Source organism: Chaetodon trifascialis, chromosome 1, assembly GCF_039877785.1.
Source record: "Chaetodon trifascialis isolate fChaTrf1 chromosome 1, fChaTrf1.hap1, whole genome shotgun sequence".
NCBI classification, from domain to species: Eukaryota; Metazoa; Chordata; class Actinopteri; order Chaetodontiformes; family Chaetodontidae; genus Chaetodon; species Chaetodon trifascialis.
The window spans coordinates 19,809,506-19,829,622 of record NC_092056.1 but is presented as its reverse complement, the minus strand read 5'-3'; the positions used below and the strand labels follow the sequence as shown (position 1 = coordinate 19,829,622).

General features: G+C 45.3%; 1 protein-coding gene across 1 annotated transcript; it reads left to right on the top strand.

The window, feature by feature from the left end:
* The first annotated feature begins 144 nt into the window (after positions 1 to 144).
* On the top strand, positions 145 to 19,652 carry ahctf1 (AT hook containing transcription factor 1). The gene is made up of 40 exons (XM_070958736.1): positions 145 to 383; positions 2,844 to 2,970; positions 3,187 to 3,337; positions 3,523 to 3,625; positions 3,743 to 3,923; positions 4,127 to 4,334; positions 4,519 to 4,635; positions 4,719 to 4,803; positions 4,953 to 5,103; positions 5,342 to 5,474; positions 6,344 to 6,525; positions 6,749 to 6,810; positions 7,104 to 7,232; positions 7,404 to 7,494; positions 7,688 to 7,777; positions 7,952 to 8,092; positions 8,296 to 8,400; positions 8,766 to 8,862; positions 8,994 to 9,117; positions 9,248 to 9,304; positions 9,537 to 9,683; positions 9,870 to 10,060; positions 10,203 to 10,347; positions 10,528 to 10,659; positions 10,822 to 10,969; positions 11,248 to 11,398; positions 11,479 to 11,580; positions 11,833 to 11,977; positions 12,080 to 12,295; positions 12,625 to 13,309; positions 13,467 to 13,655; positions 13,852 to 13,957; positions 14,269 to 14,378; positions 14,496 to 14,797; positions 15,078 to 16,853; positions 17,041 to 17,272; positions 17,410 to 17,586; positions 17,822 to 17,919; positions 18,079 to 18,167; positions 18,455 to 19,652. Exons 2-40 carry the CDS (start codon positions 2,850 to 2,852, stop codon positions 18,651 to 18,653), a joined length of 7,668 nt encoding a protein of 2,555 aa, XP_070814837.1. The 5' UTR covers positions 145 to 383; positions 2,844 to 2,849; the 3' UTR covers positions 18,654 to 19,652.
* Positions 19,653 to 20,117: the final 465 nt, after the last annotated feature.

Genomic DNA, 20,117 nt, shown 5'->3' with positions numbered 1-20,117 from the left:
AAACTATAGCAAGTACACCACTACACTGGCCAATTGTTTGCAACTGTGGCTGGCTGTTTAAACTTACTCTGTGTTTAAGCAGAGACTACGCCCAAGCCGAGGGGGGCAGCACCACGACATCTCCATGTCTACTCTGCCAGAATCAATGCCGGCGAAGAAGAACGTGAAGCACTTTCACACCGTGGAAATGGCGCTCTGAGGTGCAGAAGCCTGAAGTCAGAGTGCATCTCGTGCCTGTCAGTCCGTTGAAGCGCGCAGAGGGCTCTACATACGAGGTGTACTTTGAAAAGGAGCGGATTATGACAGATGAAAGAAGGAATCGGGAGATTCGTCAAGGAAATCAAAACATTCGTGGCTCTGATAAAGCCGTCAACATCGGACAGGTAGTGTAACATTAACGTTGGTAGCAGCTAGCGTCACATTGCATCACGTTTTCCAACGTAGTTGGCAGAGAGCTAACAGGGCTAGCTGAGTAAATTCGCTTGTGCTGAAAAAATCCCAAAACAGATCTATTATGAGAACGCGACCTTTTGCTAACGAAGACCGACTGTGCCCTGATGTTGCCAGTAGCTACAAGCTAGTTAGTTTCGTATTGCCAGACTACGCTGCGTTTGTACTGGTCCAGCTAAAGCTAAAGCAAAACCTAGCTTAATTCTGAGATTCAAGTAAAGACTCCTTGCCGCCGACAACGAGATAATGCTATGATGCTGGTTCCGGTAAAATACTAATATTCTTATACTTTTGGCAGCCCTAAAGTGGGAAAATGACTGAAATTATACACTGCTTTGCTAACAGTAACGCCAGTAATCGCTATAGCTTACGTTTGTGAAAGTGACAACGTAATGTTACTTCAAGACAGACTAGCTAACCACACCGACTATTTTAACTGACTGTTATTAAGCAAATGTAGAACTAAATGTAAGTAAGCGTTGTAGGTAGTTGATTGTTGTATCACGGATCCGATAACTGAACAGCAAACACAACGTCAAATAACTGTTGTCATCCCAAAATGCTGATAACGTTATAGCTAGGTTAGCTAGCTATCTTAACTTTGACGCTGAACTCGGATAAACTGTAATCCTGCATGACCTTGCAAGCTAACTGGGTGTGTTAGCACGCTAATGTACAGAGAGAAATGTGTAAGGCAGGTGCCAGTCCTTATTCAGCACTAAATGAGTCTAGCATAATTTTCATTTGTTGTCACTGTGGCCCGTGTATAGCGGTACTGTGTAGAACATTGTACAAAGAAAGCGATCGCTTGTTTGTTTACATTATGTCAAGCTAGCTCAAACTAAGAACTGCAGTTAATGAAGCTAATCTGTGCTCTGCAGATGCTAACGAACGAGCTCCCATTAGCCTGTTAGCTTTCAAATATCTGTAACGTCTAAATCGCGTCTCATACTTATGATGATTGAGTTAACGTTACATTTGAAAATTGTTCTGAATTTAATCAAGTTGTGTGAGTTACACATTTTCTGTGTGGTCACCCTCAAACCGTTCAAATATTGACACGCATGAGCGCTAGATGTTGTATTAGATTTGTCATTTGAATCTTCTGTTTGCTGTCAAAATTTTGCCTTTTTCAATATCTGCAACAGTGTCACGACGCGTTTGAGTGCACAAATTTGGCCACGTTTAGTTAGGATTTGTTGCAATATGTCAACATGCTCCATCTCTCGTCATGCCATGTGGCTGCGTAATGACATGCTTGTTGCGCGGGATTTCACTTGAATCCACCGTGTTTTCCAATGTAGTCACAGAGGGCAGCATTGTGTCCAATTTTGCACCAACTGGGAAACTGACAGAGAAATTTTCCCTCAGGTTGAGTTGAGTTGGCCTTGAACACACCACCGTGTGTACCACACCGCTAGCGATAACATTATCTTTTTGGAGCAGGTTGAGGGACAGCATAAACATGTACAGACTGGGGTCAATAACACTAATAACAAAACAAGAGTAATTAGATACAGCAAGATACAGCAAGCAACAGCAATACAGGGTAAGGCATAATACAAATAACAGTATTAGCATCACATCTGTCACTTCACATTGCATTCTTACCACATGAAAGCAATTTTTTAAAATTTATTTATTTATTTTTTTAAATCACGTTTTCACATGACTGGATTTGTGAGGTTAAGATAAACAATTAGGCCTTTGATAATTCTTGGAGCCCCGACGGCCTAAACAGTGTAAATGTTTACATTTAAGCCTGGATTGTCGCCCTTTGACCAAAGATTTTTGAAAACTGAAATATTAACAAAGCTTAAAAAGAGAAACGGTACTGTATGAGTAATGGCATCTGGTGTCACTGTACTGTTGAGCTTTAGTAGTTTTGTTGTCTCTGGCCTGGAAGTGGGGAAAAAAAAGTCCAGCGTTGTCAGTTAGACTGGAGAGGAATTTACTTCAGGAGGTTCTTTGACCAGTGATTGAAATAGGGTTTTACTCCAGTGTTTTATCAGGGCTCACATCTGCAAACAGATGCCTAACACTGTGACATGTGTTGTTGTTGATAAGAACGTAAACCCAGTTGCAGCTCCAGTTGTCAGCAAGTTTGCTGACGGCACGTTTCCTGACAACTGGGGGTGCAACTGTGTGTTCGAAAGAAAGACCCCTTTTGTCCTGTAAAACCCGGCCGAGCAGATAAAGGCTGAAGTGGATTTATGGAGTAGGAAGGGGTTTTAGTTTCAAGGGCAGGGTGATGTTGACAAAATGAAATGACATTTTGACCACATAACTTTGGCAAAACAATGTCCAGTATTTTTAGGGAACTCGTGGTGAAGACTAAATGGAGTAGCTGCTGTCTCTAACACATTGTATGTCTCATGTTGCTGTTTGTACAGTGAACCATGCATGACCTGGCTGCCCAAGTCACCAGCAGCCTGCTGCCTTTCCCAGGAGTGACTATAGACGCTCTGGGGGAGGATGAGATCACCCTTGACTCTGTGCTACATGGGAAGTTCACTGTCGGTAAGTTTATTTTTATGGATCAAGGATCTCTCTAAATTACAAAACTTCTAAAAAAAGAATTTTACTTTAGTGATCTTCGATGACCTGCATAATCACTTGGTTAAATTTTAGCTTAAAAAGAGCTCATACAACGAGCCGTTAGCTCATGAGCTGTGAGCAGAAATAATCTTTGACCCTGACCCCGAACCTTTCTTTTCCTCATCTCTGTGTTTGAAGGCCGCAGCGGGCTGGCCTGGCTGGCCTGTGGCCCCCATCTGGAGGTTGTCCATGCGATGACAGGAGAACGGCTCTCTGCGTACTGCTTCAGTGGTGGAGGCGAGCACCCACCGAGTGTCCTAGCTGCCAGGGACTTCAGCTGGCTCAAACGGTCAGAGCCGTGCTTCACTGTCTGTCTTTGATGTGGACAGTAATCAGTTGAAACAAACTCTTAACCATGAGTCAAACTTGTGATGCATGATAGTCGACCACTGTCAGAATCACATGGTTCTACATTTTGATGCAATGAAAGATTTTTAAGTATAAATGTTAATGTTCTCTGTTTTATTGTACTAGGTCTGGATTGCTGGTTGGCTTGGAGGAGGCAGAGGGCAGCGTGTTGTGTCTCTATGACTTGGGACTGTCTCGGGTGGTCAAAGCTGTGGTTATACCAGGCAGGGTGAGTAAGAATTTTAGACTTTAGATTCAACCTTTTGATGCACTTATCTGATTTAGCCAATTTTTGCATGCTACAATTGTTTGAGAAATGACAGCCCGTCCTGTCTCTGTTTTCTAGATTACAGCCATTGAGCCGTTAGTGAGTTATGGTGGAGCGAGCACTTCGACCCAGCATCTCCACCAGAGTCTGCGCTGGTTTTTTGGCATTGCTGCCGTAGTAACGGATCTCGGTCATGTTCTGCTTGTGGACCTCTGTCTCGACGACCTGTCCTGCAGCCAAAATGAACTGGAGGCTTCAGGTGAGGAGCCTGCATGCAGATGTATTAGGTGTATATGTGTTTACAGGCTTATATGCCTGTTTTTTTTGCTTGTCGTCTGTCCCTTCAGTATTAGCTCTACAGTTCCAGTGTAGGTGTCCCTAAAGGCTCTCTGCTTTTCTGGCCACACACTTTTGCCTCACCATCTAAAACCATCTCTTTTTATATTTCCTTTCTGTTCCCAGACCTGCAGGTAGTCACCAAATCTCCCGCAGAGATCCCCAGGCTCAGAGAGGTCAGCACCAGACAGGGCAGACATCTTTGTCTCCAGCTGAACGGGCCCAGTGGAGTTGGAGCCACAGCTCTGCAGTACATCTCCAGGACCAACCAGCTGGCAGTGGGATTTTCTGATGGATACTTACAGCTGTGGAACATGAAGGCACTAAAGAAGGAGTGAGTCTTTGTATTTCTTCTGTCTTCCATATTTCGTGAAAGTGGGGAAGATGTATGAGGTTCAGTCCTGGATAGCCGTGTACTGTATTTAGATTCAATGGTTCGCTTCATTTCAGGTAATTTCCAGAGAATATAATAAAATGTACTTCTCCATGTGTGTAAATGTTTCCTTTTTCATCTGTAGATACCACTCCCAGTTAGAAGGAGGCAGGGTGCCTGTTCATGCCTTCACCTTCCAGGAGCCAGAAAATGACCCCAGGAACTGTTGCTACCTCTGGGCTGTCCAGTCTTCTCAGGACCTGTGAGTCTTAAGAAGTGCTTCTTTATTTTTTTCCTCCTGTTTTCTGAGCTCTTATTTTTACTCTTTCTCTCCCTCCCACACAGCGAGGGAGATATGGTCAGCCTCCGCCTGCTTCAGCTGGCCTTCAGTGAAAGGAAGTGTCTAGCTTCTGGGAAGATCCTCTATGAGGTCTGTAGTGCATACAAGACTACAGTAGTATTTACTTTATATTCACTTCATTTCTTCACAGTGCAGCTGCTGTGTCAGTCCCAACATATCCTCTGTTTATTGACCCTCTTTGGTTTATTCTCTCCTCTCTTTAATGCTCTGTCACTCAGGGTCTGGAGTACTGTGAGGAACGGTACAGTCAGGAGTTAAGCGGCACAGCTTTTCCTCTCAGGGCTCAGGCCACCAACACTCGCCTGCTGAGTTGCCAGACCATCGAGAAGTTCAGACCCCATCCTGACAGGGAGGACAGCCTGAACGAAGGTTAGCCTGACTCCCCTCAGACTGCCTGTGGAAGATAGGAGCATGCAGTGCGGGTTTCCAGTCAATCACGTGACATTGTCAGTGTTGATGTAGTAGATGAATGTTGTCTTTAAAGAGCTCTACCATTGTGTGTTGTGGCAGTTTTCACTGAATAATGAAGAGTCCTATTCTGTTTAGTGTCTACTTGCCCCATTTCTTGCTGGCGTTTAATCTTTTAACCACGTCTTCTCATTTTCAGCTGCATCTCCAGACACCAGTGTGTCCATCTTCAGCTGGCAAGTGAAGGCCTATGGTCAGGGAATTCCGTCTACCTACATCGGGGTATTTGACATCAACCGTTGGTACCACGCACAAATGCCAGACTCTTTAAGGTACAGACAAGACTGACTTTTCAACTGTTAAATAGAATTCTTGGGTTCTTAATAAGAAAATAAATCCCCAATGTTCCCATCACATAACTGTATATTTTCTCCACCATTACACACTGTGTCTGAATGATTATACAGAAAGCTGGTGAAAATATGTTCATTACTGAAGGAATGCATCAGGCATGTGCAGCCATGCATGCACAAAATGTAGTACACTGTAAATATTTGATTTATGACACCGATGGAGAAGGCCTAGATATTGCAACCAGTGTAAAACTCCCATGTGGGTGCATGAAAAAATTAAAAGGTTGCCCATGACTGACCACCTGCCACAATGATTTTGTACTTAATGTGTGAAATACCTACCTGGTAATTAACTGTGTAGAGGAGCACACTGGACTACATCTCACAGTCAGACATGTCCTGGAAGATTTCAGTGTTCTGAACAAATGGGAGAAATTCCAGTCGAACATCTGTGTTTATTTTCCCTCTGTGCATTTCTGCATTGTCAGTGTACGCCCACTAAGTTTGTCTTTGCCTAAGATTGTTTCGTCTAAGTCTCTGACAACATTATGGAAAGGATCCCTGCAGAGATTGAAGAGGAAGATCCTTTCTGTTTACCCAGAAACAGCCAGAGCAGCAAACAACCAAACTCCATTTAGGGAAACAGGCATTTTATCATCGTATAAGACTCTTCACCGAGACTCAACTGAAACAAATTCAAGCTCACCAAAACCTTCTTGGTTTGTCCTGAAATTGGTCCAACAATCACCACCAACTCTGGTTTGGTTGAAATAAAACCTTAGTGATGTTGTTTGTCTGATCCTTTTTGGTGGTTTGACAGAGCAGCATTTCACTTGTGTCTTTGTCAGAACGGGGGAGTCCCTGCAAAACTGTCCCTACCTGGCAGTCTGGTCTCTGGACCCTGTGGTGCAGATGGTATCTTCACACATCCTCCTGGATGCGGCGGTGCACGACCGCAGCCTTAGCAGGGGCCTGCCCTTCACCTGCCCTCCGCCAGAACAGTACTTTAACCCCACCACCTATAATTTTGGTAGGTGCAGACATTACGTACCACAACATGATATGAGATTATGTGGATATTATGTGTACTGATTATGTATTTTTGTCAGGTTCTGTCTGTGTATTGCTGTTTTCTGGCTGTATTGCTCTGGAATTTGTTTGTGCAGACGTTTTGAGGAATTGAAATAGAATTTTACTCATTAGATTCATTGTTTGTTTGTTTTGTTTTTTTCCTTTTCTCTTTCCTTTTACAGATGCTACCTGCTTGCTCAATTCTGGAATTGTGCACTTGACTTGCTCTGGCTATCAGAAAGAGGTAAGTTTCCTCTCTTTCTATCTCACAAACTTTCGCCTCTCCATAGAGGTGACTATAGAAGTGACTATATGACTGTAATAAAAGGCAAAGACAGATGTCAAACTGTTTGTATTTTGGTATACTTGGGTTTTGTCCTGTAATATTTAGCCTTTTCCTCGTGTAATATAGTGTTTGATGTTATTGTTATTGCTAAGGCTACACAGTGTTAACCACGTAGGCAGGATTTAAATGTATGAAGATGATTTGAATGGAAGTTCGCCTTCTTTAACACCTTTCCATTGTCGTAAACACAGACGCTGAGCTTTTTGAAGAAAGCTGCTCCCTGTTCCAGTGACATCATCTCCACCAGCTACTCCCGCTGCCTCATGTCCGGCCTGCTCTCATCTCGCCTGGCTGACACCCAGGCCTCCAGCCTCTCTCAGGTACACACATCCCCCAGAACAACTTGTTCACACAGACCCACAAAGCCACAGCTTTTGATGCTTTTGTTCCCCTTCTTTGAGCTCACTAGAGAAAATCATGTGATGCAAAAGAATCAAATATTTATTCAGAAGTTTTGATAGTAATTTATACGTGTAACTTGATTTCGGTAGGAGGAGCAGCTGGATGCCATCTTGTCTACAGCGGTGGAGACCAGCTCCTTGGGACTGATCACTGGCTGTATCAAGCAGTGGACTGCAGAAGGTGAGGAGTCATATTTGGAAAAGCTGTCAAATGGCTTACCCAAACCCATTTTGTCCATGACAGCAAGGATGTCTGCTCACTGTTGCTTTCCTTTGCGTCACCCTATAGATGTGCTCATAGTACTTAAAGCTTTCCTAAGCGCCTCTCTGCAAGTCCTGCAGTCAACTCTCTTAATATTGTCTGTCCTGAACAGAACAACCAGGTTCTGCACTGAACCTGCGCTACATCCTGGACTGGGCCTGGAATAAAGTGGTCCAGACCAAGGAGGAACTGGATGGCATCTGTATGTTTTACTTATTTATTGAAATAATCAAAATACATTTTGAATTATAGTCCGAATCAAGTGACAGAAATTCTTTCCGTCTCCTCTCTTTTCTACACTGTTTGCAAGTTTATTTTGTTTAATTTCGACTTTTCAGTTGTATATCTGTTCCTCCTGTGCGCGTTTGCTCCCCAGGTGCACCACTGTTTGACAGCTCGTCCAACTTCACAGACCCTCAGACCATGCAGCTGCTACAGCACAGCCAGAGGCTGCTCGGGAACCTCAGCACCATCTTCCACTGTCTGCTCAGTGAAGCTCAGGAGCTCACACAAAAAGGTGAGCCTTCCACACAGATAGAGTCACAGTGTTAGATGTCCCTGTGATGTCAGTGGAAAGCGGTTCAGCACTGCAGTTTAATTCCTCTTTGGGTTGAACAGTAATGAGAGGCTTGTTTTAATTTTTTGTCTTGAGTGTTGAGTCAGTTGTTTTGACTCATTTGTAGTCATTGATGGGTTCTGGTCCTATTTTCCATTGTGTAGGTCTGGTGGGTCTGATGAACAAGAACATGGTGTCCAGTCTGATTTCCAAGTATGCTCAGGTGGTGCTCTGGTTCTGTCGTACCGGTCTCCTGCCTGAAGGATCAGGTAAAGTGTTGCTGGCACAAACATGATCTGGGAAACCTTACCAGCAATTTCAAACAACACAGTTTATCAGAGTCAGTGAGTAAACAAGTTTGAAGCATGTTGAGTATCTTTAGGTCACTGACCCGAGTGATCTAAATATATTCTTTAACTGGAAGCATTTTGCAGTGTAGAGTGGGGGGACAGCGGGCCTTTAGCTGGGCATGATGTGCAGATATGTGTCTTCTTCAAGTCTGTTTCTTGCATTCGTATTATTCTTTTAGCAGAATATCATCAGCACATACAGTTTCTTAACAAGTTTTTCACCATTTTCACTATCACTATATTCAGTTTTATTTTCTCTTTCTGTGCGCTGCCCTCCCCACCAGACGATGACGCTCTCCAGATCTCCAGACCTTTCTACACTCACTCAGTCATCAGCAACTATTATACTATACGCCGAGAGGAGCTAACCAGGCTGGCCAAGTGAGTTGTCTTCACTTGAAAGCGATTAAATCTTAAGTAAATTACTAATCTAGGACCGCAGCTAACCAGTATTTTCACTTTGTGATCAATAGTTGCACTAAAGCTGACTGCTGCTGCTGTTGTCTTCTCAGGGGGAAGTGGTGTGCAGACTGCCTGATGATTGATGGTTTGGTCAGCCAGTGTGGTGAACGCTTGACCAACCTGTGGAAAAGGGATGACGGTGGGACGGGGCAATACCCACCACCTACACTGCATGTAAGCATTAAACATATCTGTTTGTGATTTCATTTATTTTGTGCCATCTAATTTATGTCAGATCAGTTTTGCACATGTGGCTCTTACTCTTAATGAGTCAATAATTGATTTTATGTCTTTTGATCCACAGGCCTTGTTGGACATTTATCTATTAGACAACATTGATGAAGCTGCCAAACATGCCATTGTATCCTTTTAACTAGTAATGTCTGAATGCAAAGTCGTGTTCATGTCAGCACAGCCAGCTGCAATATTTTCAGTGAATTCAGGGAGAACAAAAACACCTCATTTTCTGTAATCGTGTTGGTGTCATTACATAAAACCAATTTTTAAGAGCATGTCTTTTTCGTTTATATATTTGTGTAGTTTTTGGGAAAAAAGAAAAAATGGCCCGTATGAGCCTTGACCTGTTGTCCCAGGTGATTTACCTGTTGCTGGATGTCATGTACTCCTTCCCCAATAAAGAGGGAGCATCAGTGGAGTCTTTCCCCACAGCTTTTGCCATCCCTATTGGACTGGTGAAACTAGTGCAAGGCCTCTGGCTGCTGGACCATCATGACCACCAGGTACAGACACATTTTCCTAAATTTGGTTACAGAGATGTTGTGCAAGGCAAATTAGCTCTGTTGTATTTAAAGGGAAATGAAACAACAGTATTTGCATATTAACATTTCCAGTGGAAACATTGTGACACTTAAATACAGCTATTACAACTTCTCATGACTCTTCATGATACCATCCTTCTTGATCAGAGTTCATTCGAGCTGCTCTTGCATCCAGCTGCCTCTCGGTGTCAGTTTGAGTGGCAGCATGAGCGGGTTCTGCAAGCGTTGATGTGCCAGGGCCAACACTCAGTGGCACTACGATACTTCCATGTTACGAAGCCCCCGATCTCCTCCACCTCCCAGGCCAAACTCTGCCTGTCTGTGCTGCTGCACAACAGGTAAGAACAAAAACTCAGTGGACTATTGGATATAAACGTACACTCATTTGACAACAGAATTGAAGTCCCGCAACAGCTGTGGATTAGTTAACTTTCACGTGTCATCTTACCTTTATTAACCAGCCGTGTGCTCTGCTTCCAGGTGTCTCGTAGAGGCGTGGTCTTTACTTCGGCAGCACTCGAATCGCCTCAACATGAGTGAGCTGCTGGGCTTCCTATATGAGAGCTGCCAGGAGCTGGGCCTCATTAAGGAGCTGCTCAAACTGCCCCTGGGCCTCAGTGAACAGGTAGCAGAGAGATGAGTGAATGCATGGCTTCACTGCTGGACATTGATGTTTCTGTAAATTTTCTTGGTGTATTTTTTTACACTAACTGTTCATTATTCTGCTTGTAGATAAGTCTTTCTTTGTGGTTCTGGATCATTAAATCAAAGCCTAAAACTTGTGCTCCTTGGGTGTATGTTGCAGGAATGTTTGGAGAAGTTTCTCCAGGGCACAGGGGGTCTCCAGAACAGAGAGCTGCTGATGGTTCATTACCTTCAGCAGGCCAACTACATTCCTGCCCTGCAGCTCAACCACAGCCTCAAAATGAACCTGGTGGTATGTCTGACACACGCATACAAAGTATGCGCTAATTATCACTGCACTGGTATGATGCAGCATGTAGAATGTGAAGATTCTGTAACCATGTGGTTATACAGAGAGAAGATACCTGAATCCCACAAGATTTCTAACAACATTATTTTGCTTCTTTGTTTCTAGAATGAGCGAGATCCAAAGCTTAAAGAACGCTCCAACACCAGGAACGCTATATTGGATCAATATGGCAAAGTTTTACCCAGAGTCCAGAGGAAGCTGGCGATGGACAGAGTCAAGCCCTACCAGCATCCCTACGCCATCCACAGAGAAGGTGAGGAGGTGCTCAGGTTGCTTCATCTGTGGTAATGTGTTTTTCACAGCAGGAAAAAGTCCAAACATTAATAGAAATGTCTGAAATCGCACTTTCCGAGATCACTTGCCCAGTATATTCCAAAATGTGTTTGTGTGCACTGCTTTCCTTTGTTGCACGCATTCATGCTGTCTGTTTTGTAACATCATCTGTAACTGTAGTTTTAATTTAATCTCAGCAACAGCTTGACAAACATTATTTATCAAGTATTTCTAATATATGTTCACTCTGTGTTCCAGTTTCTCGGCCGCAGCCCCTGTCAACCATCACCAAGCGCTCTGCCAGTGAGAAGGTGATGTCAAGGGCTGGTTTCATCAACAACGTGCTGGTCAAGATCGAGGAGGTGTGGTTAGGCAAGGGAGCCACACCACAGTCCTCCCCAGCTAAGAGGTGAGCAGACACTACCAGCAGTGGTAATTCATTTTGATTCATTTGATGAAGTTTAACCTTTTTCAACTCGTCTCTGCCAGCCCCAGGGCAGCCGATGTCCAGAGCCCCAAACCCTCCTCCTTGGCCCTTCCTGACCCCTTCCTGGGAACTCCTATCACCATGACCTCCAAACGCAAGTCAAGGTAGTCTCATAAGAGTTCCATGTTGGCTTGAGTGAAGCATATTCTACATATTTGTTTGAGTATGAAAGGACACACTTCCTCTGGTATGGGACAGCCATATTATGGAGGTGGGAAACACATTACACAGACCTAAGGAGTGGGAAATAATGGACTTGGAAAACTATTCATGTAAATCTTGTTTTTGTTCACATTTCTTTTATTAAGACAGTATCTTAACATCTGTGTTCTTTCCTCATCTGCATTGTGACCCAGGCTGATGGACTTGGTGGTTCATCCCTCCTGTCAGACTCCTCATCCTCTTCTCAGCCCTCCCAGACCTCCCAGCTCCTGGATTTCTCCAAAAAGCACCAGCAAGGCTCCTGAACTCAGCCTGCTGCAAACACCGCAGGTTGTCAAGGTGAGTAGACAAATGTGCAGTTATTTGTTTTGACGTAGTGAAAAAAGTCTTGTGAGTTTGTATATTTTGTTGCTTACGTCCGTCCTGGTCTTGCTCTGTCAGCGAGCTCGGGCCTTGGCTGCTTCTGGCCCAGTGTTCTCAGCGTTCACTCCTCAGTCCATCCTACGCAGCAGCCTGAGGCCCACCCCCGTCGCCACCCCTTCTGCTTCTCCAGGACGCTCCATCACCCCCCCACTCCGCACTAAAGAGAGCCGGATCACTTTCATCGAAGAGACACAATCTCCTGAACCAGAGAAGGGCATCCGATGGACCAATGGGGTAAGACCGAACGCTGGACGCACTCTTTGGTTCAGTAATTGCACACTGCAAGGTTGCAGCTTATAAGATGATTTCTGGTGCCTTAAAAGAAGTGTTGTTACTACTTGGTTCTTATTTGTTCATTTGTAGGAGTACAGTGTACAATAAATCCACTAGTGATATTAGTTATTGCTAATTACTAGTATTGTGTTGCTGTTGAGCTGCTAATTTGTGCTTAGTGGTCATTTTTCCCATCAGTCATCTTCCTCCCTGTTCAGCTGGTAAGTTTGATTTTGTCTTCATGTTAAAACACGTCCTCTAATCTACTTTGGGACTCTTTTCCTCTCTAGGTGGCAGCAGACAGTGAGATTAGTTTGCTGACCAGCGGCTCCACGTTATCCAAGGTTAAATGTAAGACCTGGTCCTCACAGCTAGCTGAAGAGGAGGAGGAGGAGGAGGAGGAGGATGGAGATGAGGAAAGGGAACGACCGAGTGTAACGTTCTTGCCTCCAGATGGTGGTATTCCATCTCCACAGTTGAGATGCTTTGAGAGCGAGTCATCCTCCATCCACGAAGTTGCTGCAGAAAACAGACCATCGGATGCAACACAAGCACGGCTTAGCCTGAGCTTTGACACCAGTCAGGTGTCTGTCCGTTCAACTGACACCACTCTGGAGTACTACGATGCACCTCTCACACGAGAGCAGGGAGGAGAGGATGAGCACAGAGCTGCAGAGAAGGATGAGGATGTAGTGACCATTAACATCAAAGGCCTCGCTGAACAGGAAGAACCGGAGGAGCAGCCCTCGCCAACCACTGAGCAAACCCCTGTCCTGATGTCAGAGGATCCGGAGGAGGAAGAAGAGGAGCCAAAGGAGGCGGAAACATTTGAGGATGTGATGGAGATTGGTCTTAAACAGGACGAGGACAACGAGGAAGCCCAGCCTGAAATGGAGAATGAACAGGATGTTGAGTCAAGTAGCAAACAAGATGCTGCAACTCTTCACCAAGACGACACATCAAGTCACAATCAAGGTAATTCATGTGCACAATTTGCTCTATTTGTTTCTGTAGGACTTATTGTTAGAGGTGGGTTGCTTCACACCAGTACTGCACACCACCAAAATGCCAAAGACACATGCTTTGCTCTGATGCTATAAAAGATCACTTGACACATTCTGTGTGTGGTTAGTTTGTAACCAGGTGACTGTGAGCGCAGAGTCGGCCACTTACATCGAATCTCAGGATCAACCAGCAACAGCCACGGGACAGGACGCCCATTCAGAGGCCACTGAATCCACAGAGTTCACAGAGCATCTGAGACCATCTGGAGACACTGAGCCCACAAATGAACTGGAAGATGAGCTGGAGCAATCAACAGGTCCGGCTTTAAATAATACACTCAGACTGTAAAATGTTGCAAGTAGATGTTCATACGACAATGTTATGTTACTGTAAGTGCTCGTGGCTTTTCTGGAACTCCTCTCATTGTAGAATGAAACATATTAACTAATCATGTCAAGGTTATAATGATTGACTTCACACTGACAGTCCATGATTCTCTGTGTGTCTGACAGACCTGACAGAGTTCGTGCAGAGACATCTGTTTGGCAGTGACCCGTCTTCTCCGCTCACCCGCTCAGGAATCCACAATGCATCACAGACCCAGACGTCCTTCAACAGGTATGCACTCTCAAAAACACTCTCCATGTCTCTGAAGTGTATGACTAAAGAAAAACGACTGAATTCTAACAAGTTGTCACACTGGCAAAGAGTTGTAGTTTCTTCTCTATTAGTTGAAACTTTAACCAAAGTGTCTTTGGCGGCGTTTGAGGTGCACTCAGGGAACATGAATTATTGTGATGGTTTCACTTGGATGGCGCTGTCAAACATGTCAGTCATAACATAAAAGTTCCCCATCGTAACCGCGTTTTTCCTTTCAGCTGCTTGTTTGTTTTTCCATGTTAAAATGACATCCTTCTCCTACCTCCCAGCGAGTCTCTCGGTGAGGTTGAAGAAGCAACTGCTGAAGCTCCCCCAGTGTTAACCAGCCAGTCTGCCGCCTCGGTCACATCCTCTGAACCAACTGGCACGGACTCCCACTGTGAGGAAGATTGTACACACGTGCACTTTAACACTGATGCTCTAACTGTTACGCCGCCATTTTCCTCATTTACTCACACCTGCTCTTTTTTGCTTGTCCTTTCCTCTTATCTCCCAGCTGTTGTGAGTTTAAATGACAGTGAAGAGCTTTCTAGCCCTGTGTCTGAGGAAGACTCCGTCGATGACGATGATGAAGAGGACGAGGAGGAGGAGGAGGAGGAGTCTGATCAAGCTGAGGAAGAAGAGGAGGACTCTGGTAGTGAGGTGGAAATCATTGAGGAGGTCCAGGGGAATGGGAGGCTGCCCCCCCTTCAATCCAGTTCGGTCTTTGTACAACAGGGACACACACACTTCCTGCCAAGTCTGTCAGAGCAGGAGGCTGCAGAGTTCTCTCTGCTCACACCCGGTGCAGAGATGAAGGTAAGAAACGTCCAGCTGAAACCATCAGTCTTTTAATCAATTAGTCATAATCAACAAGTAGTCACTTTTCAAGGAAAAGTGTCAGTCGTTTGCTGATTCCATCGTCTTTAAAGTCAGAATGTGCTGCTTTTCTTTCATTTGTTTTCTATTGTAAATGCAATAGCTCATTTAAAGATGTCACCTTGATAGACATTTTCATAATTTTCTGATGTTTTAGAAACTAAATGAATGAAATAATAGCCAAAAAATAAGAAAATAACTTCTGTGTGCTTGTTTACAGATTGTGGAGGAGGACATGGAGGGTGAGGTGGTGATGGTGAGACTAGGGGCCGATGAAGGAGGGATGGATGCAGATGAGGTTGAAGAGCAAAGCTCCTCGTATATGGAGCTCAAGCCCTCTACTACTCTGCTGGTGCCCCTGGAGCTGGTGGAGGGGCAGGATGGCCTGGTGGACACTTCTCAGTTGGCTCTTCCTGAGCTTCCGCAGGCCGTTGTGTCAGATGACCCGAGGTCTGAAACTCACAGCGGCTTCTCTCTGATGCTGGACATGGACGAGGACGGGGATAAAGACGCAGATGCACTGCCTTTGGAGAATGATCTGCAGTTCTCCAACCCTCTCGCTCTCGCAGTGGAGGGTAGTGATGAGCTGTTGTCCAGACCTGAGGTTATTCTTTTGGGCACAGACGATCCAGATCCTCTCCTCTCTGGAGAAACACCCGACGAGGACCAGAGGAGTGAGATGGACATCTTGGAGGGAGTCAACGTAGATGGACTGACAGAGTCAGAACTTGTAAAACTCACTGATCTACAAACTGAAAACACTGAGGAAAGCCACGAGCCGGAGGAGGCTAAAGAACAGATGGATGCAGAGTTCATAATGTTGGCTGAAGATCAGGAACCTGCAGATCTCTTGGACTCAGGGTCGACTCCAGTGGGAGAACTCCCAGCAGTTGTGGATGACAAAGACTCTGTGGCAGTGAAAGACGCTGCTGATGAGACGGGAGAGGAGGAGGACGACGAGGACAAACCAACACCTGCTGAGGACCAGAAAGAGCCTGAGGGGAATGGGCCTGTTGATATTGACACAGAGATTGTCCCCAGCACAGAGATGGCAACTGTTGTGGAGGAGAAGCAGCAGGACCACGAAGCCACAGAGGAGGAGAACATGGAAGAAATTAAGACGAAGAAAGAAACAAAAAGGAGAACTCGGACAAGATCGAGTAAAGATCAAGACGCTGAGGAAGAGAAACCTGTGTCAAATAGCCAGTCAGAAGTACAGCCTGTACCAGAGACCCCGACTTCTCAGAGGAAAAAGAAAGCTCCTTCCACACCAACACGGAGGACCACCAGAGGGAGGACCGTCACCTTTATCTCTCCCCTCCTGGAGGAAGCAGAGGAACCACAGGAGGACGGGAAAGTGGAGGAGGTAGAAGCAAGCACTCTGGCCCCCACCTTGCCCAGTCGTACCCCTAGAAAAAGTAACCGGAACAAAGAAGTTGAAGTCCGAGAAAGCACACCTCGAAGAAGTGCTCGCAAAGCTCGTAAAGTCGAGGAGCAGGAGGAGGCCGTGAACAACGATAGCACAGTTGCGTCATCCTCCAAAGCCTCTTCTCCAGCCAGACGACGGGTTTCCCAGAGGCCCACTTCATCGAGGCCCAGCCAAAGTGGTGGTGAGGAGGGGTCTGCAGCCACAGACGTTGAAATCAAACAGGAACAAGAGGATGAGGTCAAACATATCAAGAGTTCTCGACAAGCCAGCGCCAAGACACCCACACCGGCCAAGCGCGGGACCACTCAGGGAAACACTCCAAGGAGGTCCAGCAGAAGGACACTGAGCAGCATTGACGTGGCACCATCACCATTAGAGGTCCTGAAAGAAGAGAAGGAACAGGACGAGGTCTTTGCATCTCCTGTCAAACGCAGCTCCAGGAGAACTAAGACAGAACAGCCAGAGACGCAGCCGGCCCTGCAGGAGGAGGAGGAGAACAAAAAAGTTTCCAGACCCAGCAGGACGACTCGACAGTCCAACAGGATTACCTTAAACGTTTACCCACAAGTAAGGGTTCATCTGTCTTCTTCACAACTTTCCCTGAGTGATACAGTTTAACTCATAATATCATCGTCATTCCTTTACATTATACATTACTGCATGTTGCATGTTGACAAACCCGATTCATCCACTGTTGATCATTGATGACATTTAACACTCACAGGTGAAACTGGTTCCCATATCACTTCCTCAGAGTGCAAGGAAGACAAGAGGAGACACGATTACTGAAAGTATAAAAGATAGTGAAGCTCTGCTTGAGCCTGACGCCAGTCGCACCAGCTCCCTTCGACAAACGACCAGAAAGCTCTGGGCTCACCCTGAGGAAGACCTTCCGTTACTGGACTCACCTTTGGAGGTGGATTCTGAAACGCCTGTCGCAGATGCCCTCATCAAGAGACTTCAGGATGAAGAGGAGAAGCAGGAAGGTACGTATGCAGCTGGACAAGGACTGAAAATAGGATTTGGTTTACATTGGTTGGATAACATTGGTGTCTGTGAGACGTCTGCTCTAAAATACAGTAGTTTAAATATATGGACATGAATGTCTAAAACCTTTCATCAGGTGGAGTAGTCGTCACCAAGATGGTAAGGACCAGCAAGAGGAGTAAGAAGTCATCAGCGGAGCAGGGTCACTCACCACTTCCTGTGAAAGACGGGCTGGTCTCTGAGCCAGGGGAGGACGAGTCTCGCCCAGGCGAGCATTCGTTCATCTACTCCCCCTCACGAAGAAGAACAAGAGGTGAGCTTTGTGTCCGTGGACCCCTATGGCCGTCCAAAGGTCCATCCATGGTGGATTTTTAACCCTGTGTGTGTGTGTGTGTGTGTGTGTGTGTGTGTGTGTGTGTGTGTGTGTGTGTGTGTGTGTGTGTGTGTGTGTGTGTGTGTGTGTGTGTGTGTGTGTGTGTGTGTGTGTGTGTGTGTGTGTGTGTGTGTGTGTGTGTGTGTGTGTGTGTGTGTGTGTGTGTGTGTCTCAGCTGACAGAGCAGAGTCTCCAGGGCCGAGCGAACGGTCTGCAGCTCCTGTCACTCGCAGCAGGAGAGGAGTGGTCAAAGACGCCTCTGTGACTCCTCACGTGAGTGCTGCTGCTGATGAGCTTCATGCTTTTAGTGTGGAGGAGGCTGCATTTGTGTTTTCAGTCTGAACATATTTAGTGTGAACTGCAACTTGACTGGCAGGTGGAGGCAAACAACCACGAGGTGGGAATTCTAATTCTTTTCTTTTTTTTCTCCAGGATGAAATTGCTTCAGAAGAAGATCACGTGGAAGCGGAGAAAGCAGCAGGTGTCTCTAAGGCCAGAAAAACAGGCAAACGAACGGCCAAGTAAGATCCTGTTTCCCTGATACAAATCCCTCTGGACCCCCGAGACTGAGGATATGACCAAGAACTGATTGGCTTAAGAATTTTAGCGTAATGCTTTAAACCAGGCAACATCCTGACTGCAGAAAAATTGGGACGTTGTGTAAAATGTAGATAAAAACAGATTTCAGTCATTTGCAGACAAACTGTGTTTACTGACTTTCATGTACCTGAGTCCATGTAGTAATATCCTTTATACAGTCGTGTGGCATGAAAATCACATGTTTTGTTTTTTCTCGGTCCCCCTCCAGATCCAGAACGGTTTCAGAGCCGCCTCCTGTAGCAGTGGTGGACCTGATCTCACCTATGCCCAGCCCAGCTGATCCACACCCACGACCGCTGAAGAGGATTATGGAGGGCGAGGCCCCGACCTCGAGCATGAACCTTAGACGCAAACGCATAATGGACACTGTTTTCACAAAACCTGTCACGCGGAGGAAGAAGCTCTAAGGAAGGCTGGCGGTGGCAGTTCAAACCTGTGAACCTCAGACAGCCACCAGAAGACTGAAGTGACTCGGTCAAATAAAGCGTATGCCTAAACTCGCGGTGGTTCTTTTCCTCAAACGCCTGGCAGTGCTGCGCTTTCTATCTTGACTTCTCTGTACAACCATAAAGTAAAAGCAGTGTAGGCATGAAATATATTTTCGGGACAAAACACACTGGTGGGTAGCAGTGTGAGAGAGGACTTTATTTTTCGAGTTTACATGTCCCGCTCGTACTCGCTCCACTTCACTTGATCTTGTACCTGTGGCCGTTTTGAGCTGGACCTTCGGTGACGCTCCTCGTAATCCGCTTCACTCTCTGGTCACAGATCAGTACAAGGGAAAGCAATCAGTGTGGGCTTCTCGAAGCTCCCGTGAATAAAACCAGAGACTGAACTGAATCTGCCTCTGATCAAGAGGTTTTATTTACATTCTCTTATAAGGTTTTTTTTTTTTTTTTCCATTGTTTACTTTTAAGATTTCGAGGCCTGCTGTTTTTTCTATTTAAGAAGAGCAACTGACCCAGTGGAGATGAAAGGTTTCTACTCATAAATTTGTTTATAGTCTTTTGCTATGTTCCAAATAAAGTTAATAAATAAATCCTGAAGAATTATGTTCGTTTTGAAGTGTGTCTGGAATGCGTCGGATCATCTCGTCAGACTGCCTTTGCCATCGTCTTTAAATTCCAGCTGATTCGGGTTTTTTTCTGTGAGAGGCACAGATTTGTACACTATTCAGATTTGACTTTATTTAATGTCATGGGGATGTTGTATAGTGTAAGAAAGAAAAAGAACACTTGCACAGCGGTTTGGAGTTGTTAAAATTGTTTTGGTAAATGTTAATAGGCTTGTTAATTCAATTTATGGCAGCCACCGTCTAACATAGGCTATTTTCTGATGAATGTATGTAGAATGTCTTATTTTTGATGACTGCTCTTTGATAAATATGGTAAAGCTTGAATACTTTACTTCTGGTGTGGACTGATTGTCTCAATGCTGTCTTTAAGTGTGTTTGAGAGTGGATGGAGTGACTGCACTACGAAGCCTTTTTCTGTCCGTGTGTCTGAGGTGTGCAGTGAACCACTGAAAGGAGCTGCAAGCCTGTATCCTTCACCAGGAGCCCAGGCCTCATCCTGTGGGTGCCTCACATATGAGGCCCATCGAACATCATCATGTGGGAAAGAAACGTTTGAAAAGGTCAGCTCAGGTTATGGTTCACCTCAGAGATGTAACAGTCAGGGTGATTTTGGAGAGTGAGTGAAATGTCGACATAAATGCAAACCTGTAACCTCCCTCGATGAATTTGACTCCTGTTTCCCAGAGCTCTGTCTCTCTTCTATAATTCATGGCGGCAGACGAGGTGAAAGTGAAACCGCCTGATCTCCACTTTACTGACTGAACACTAAAAGCAAATTAAAAGTGTTTTATTTCCT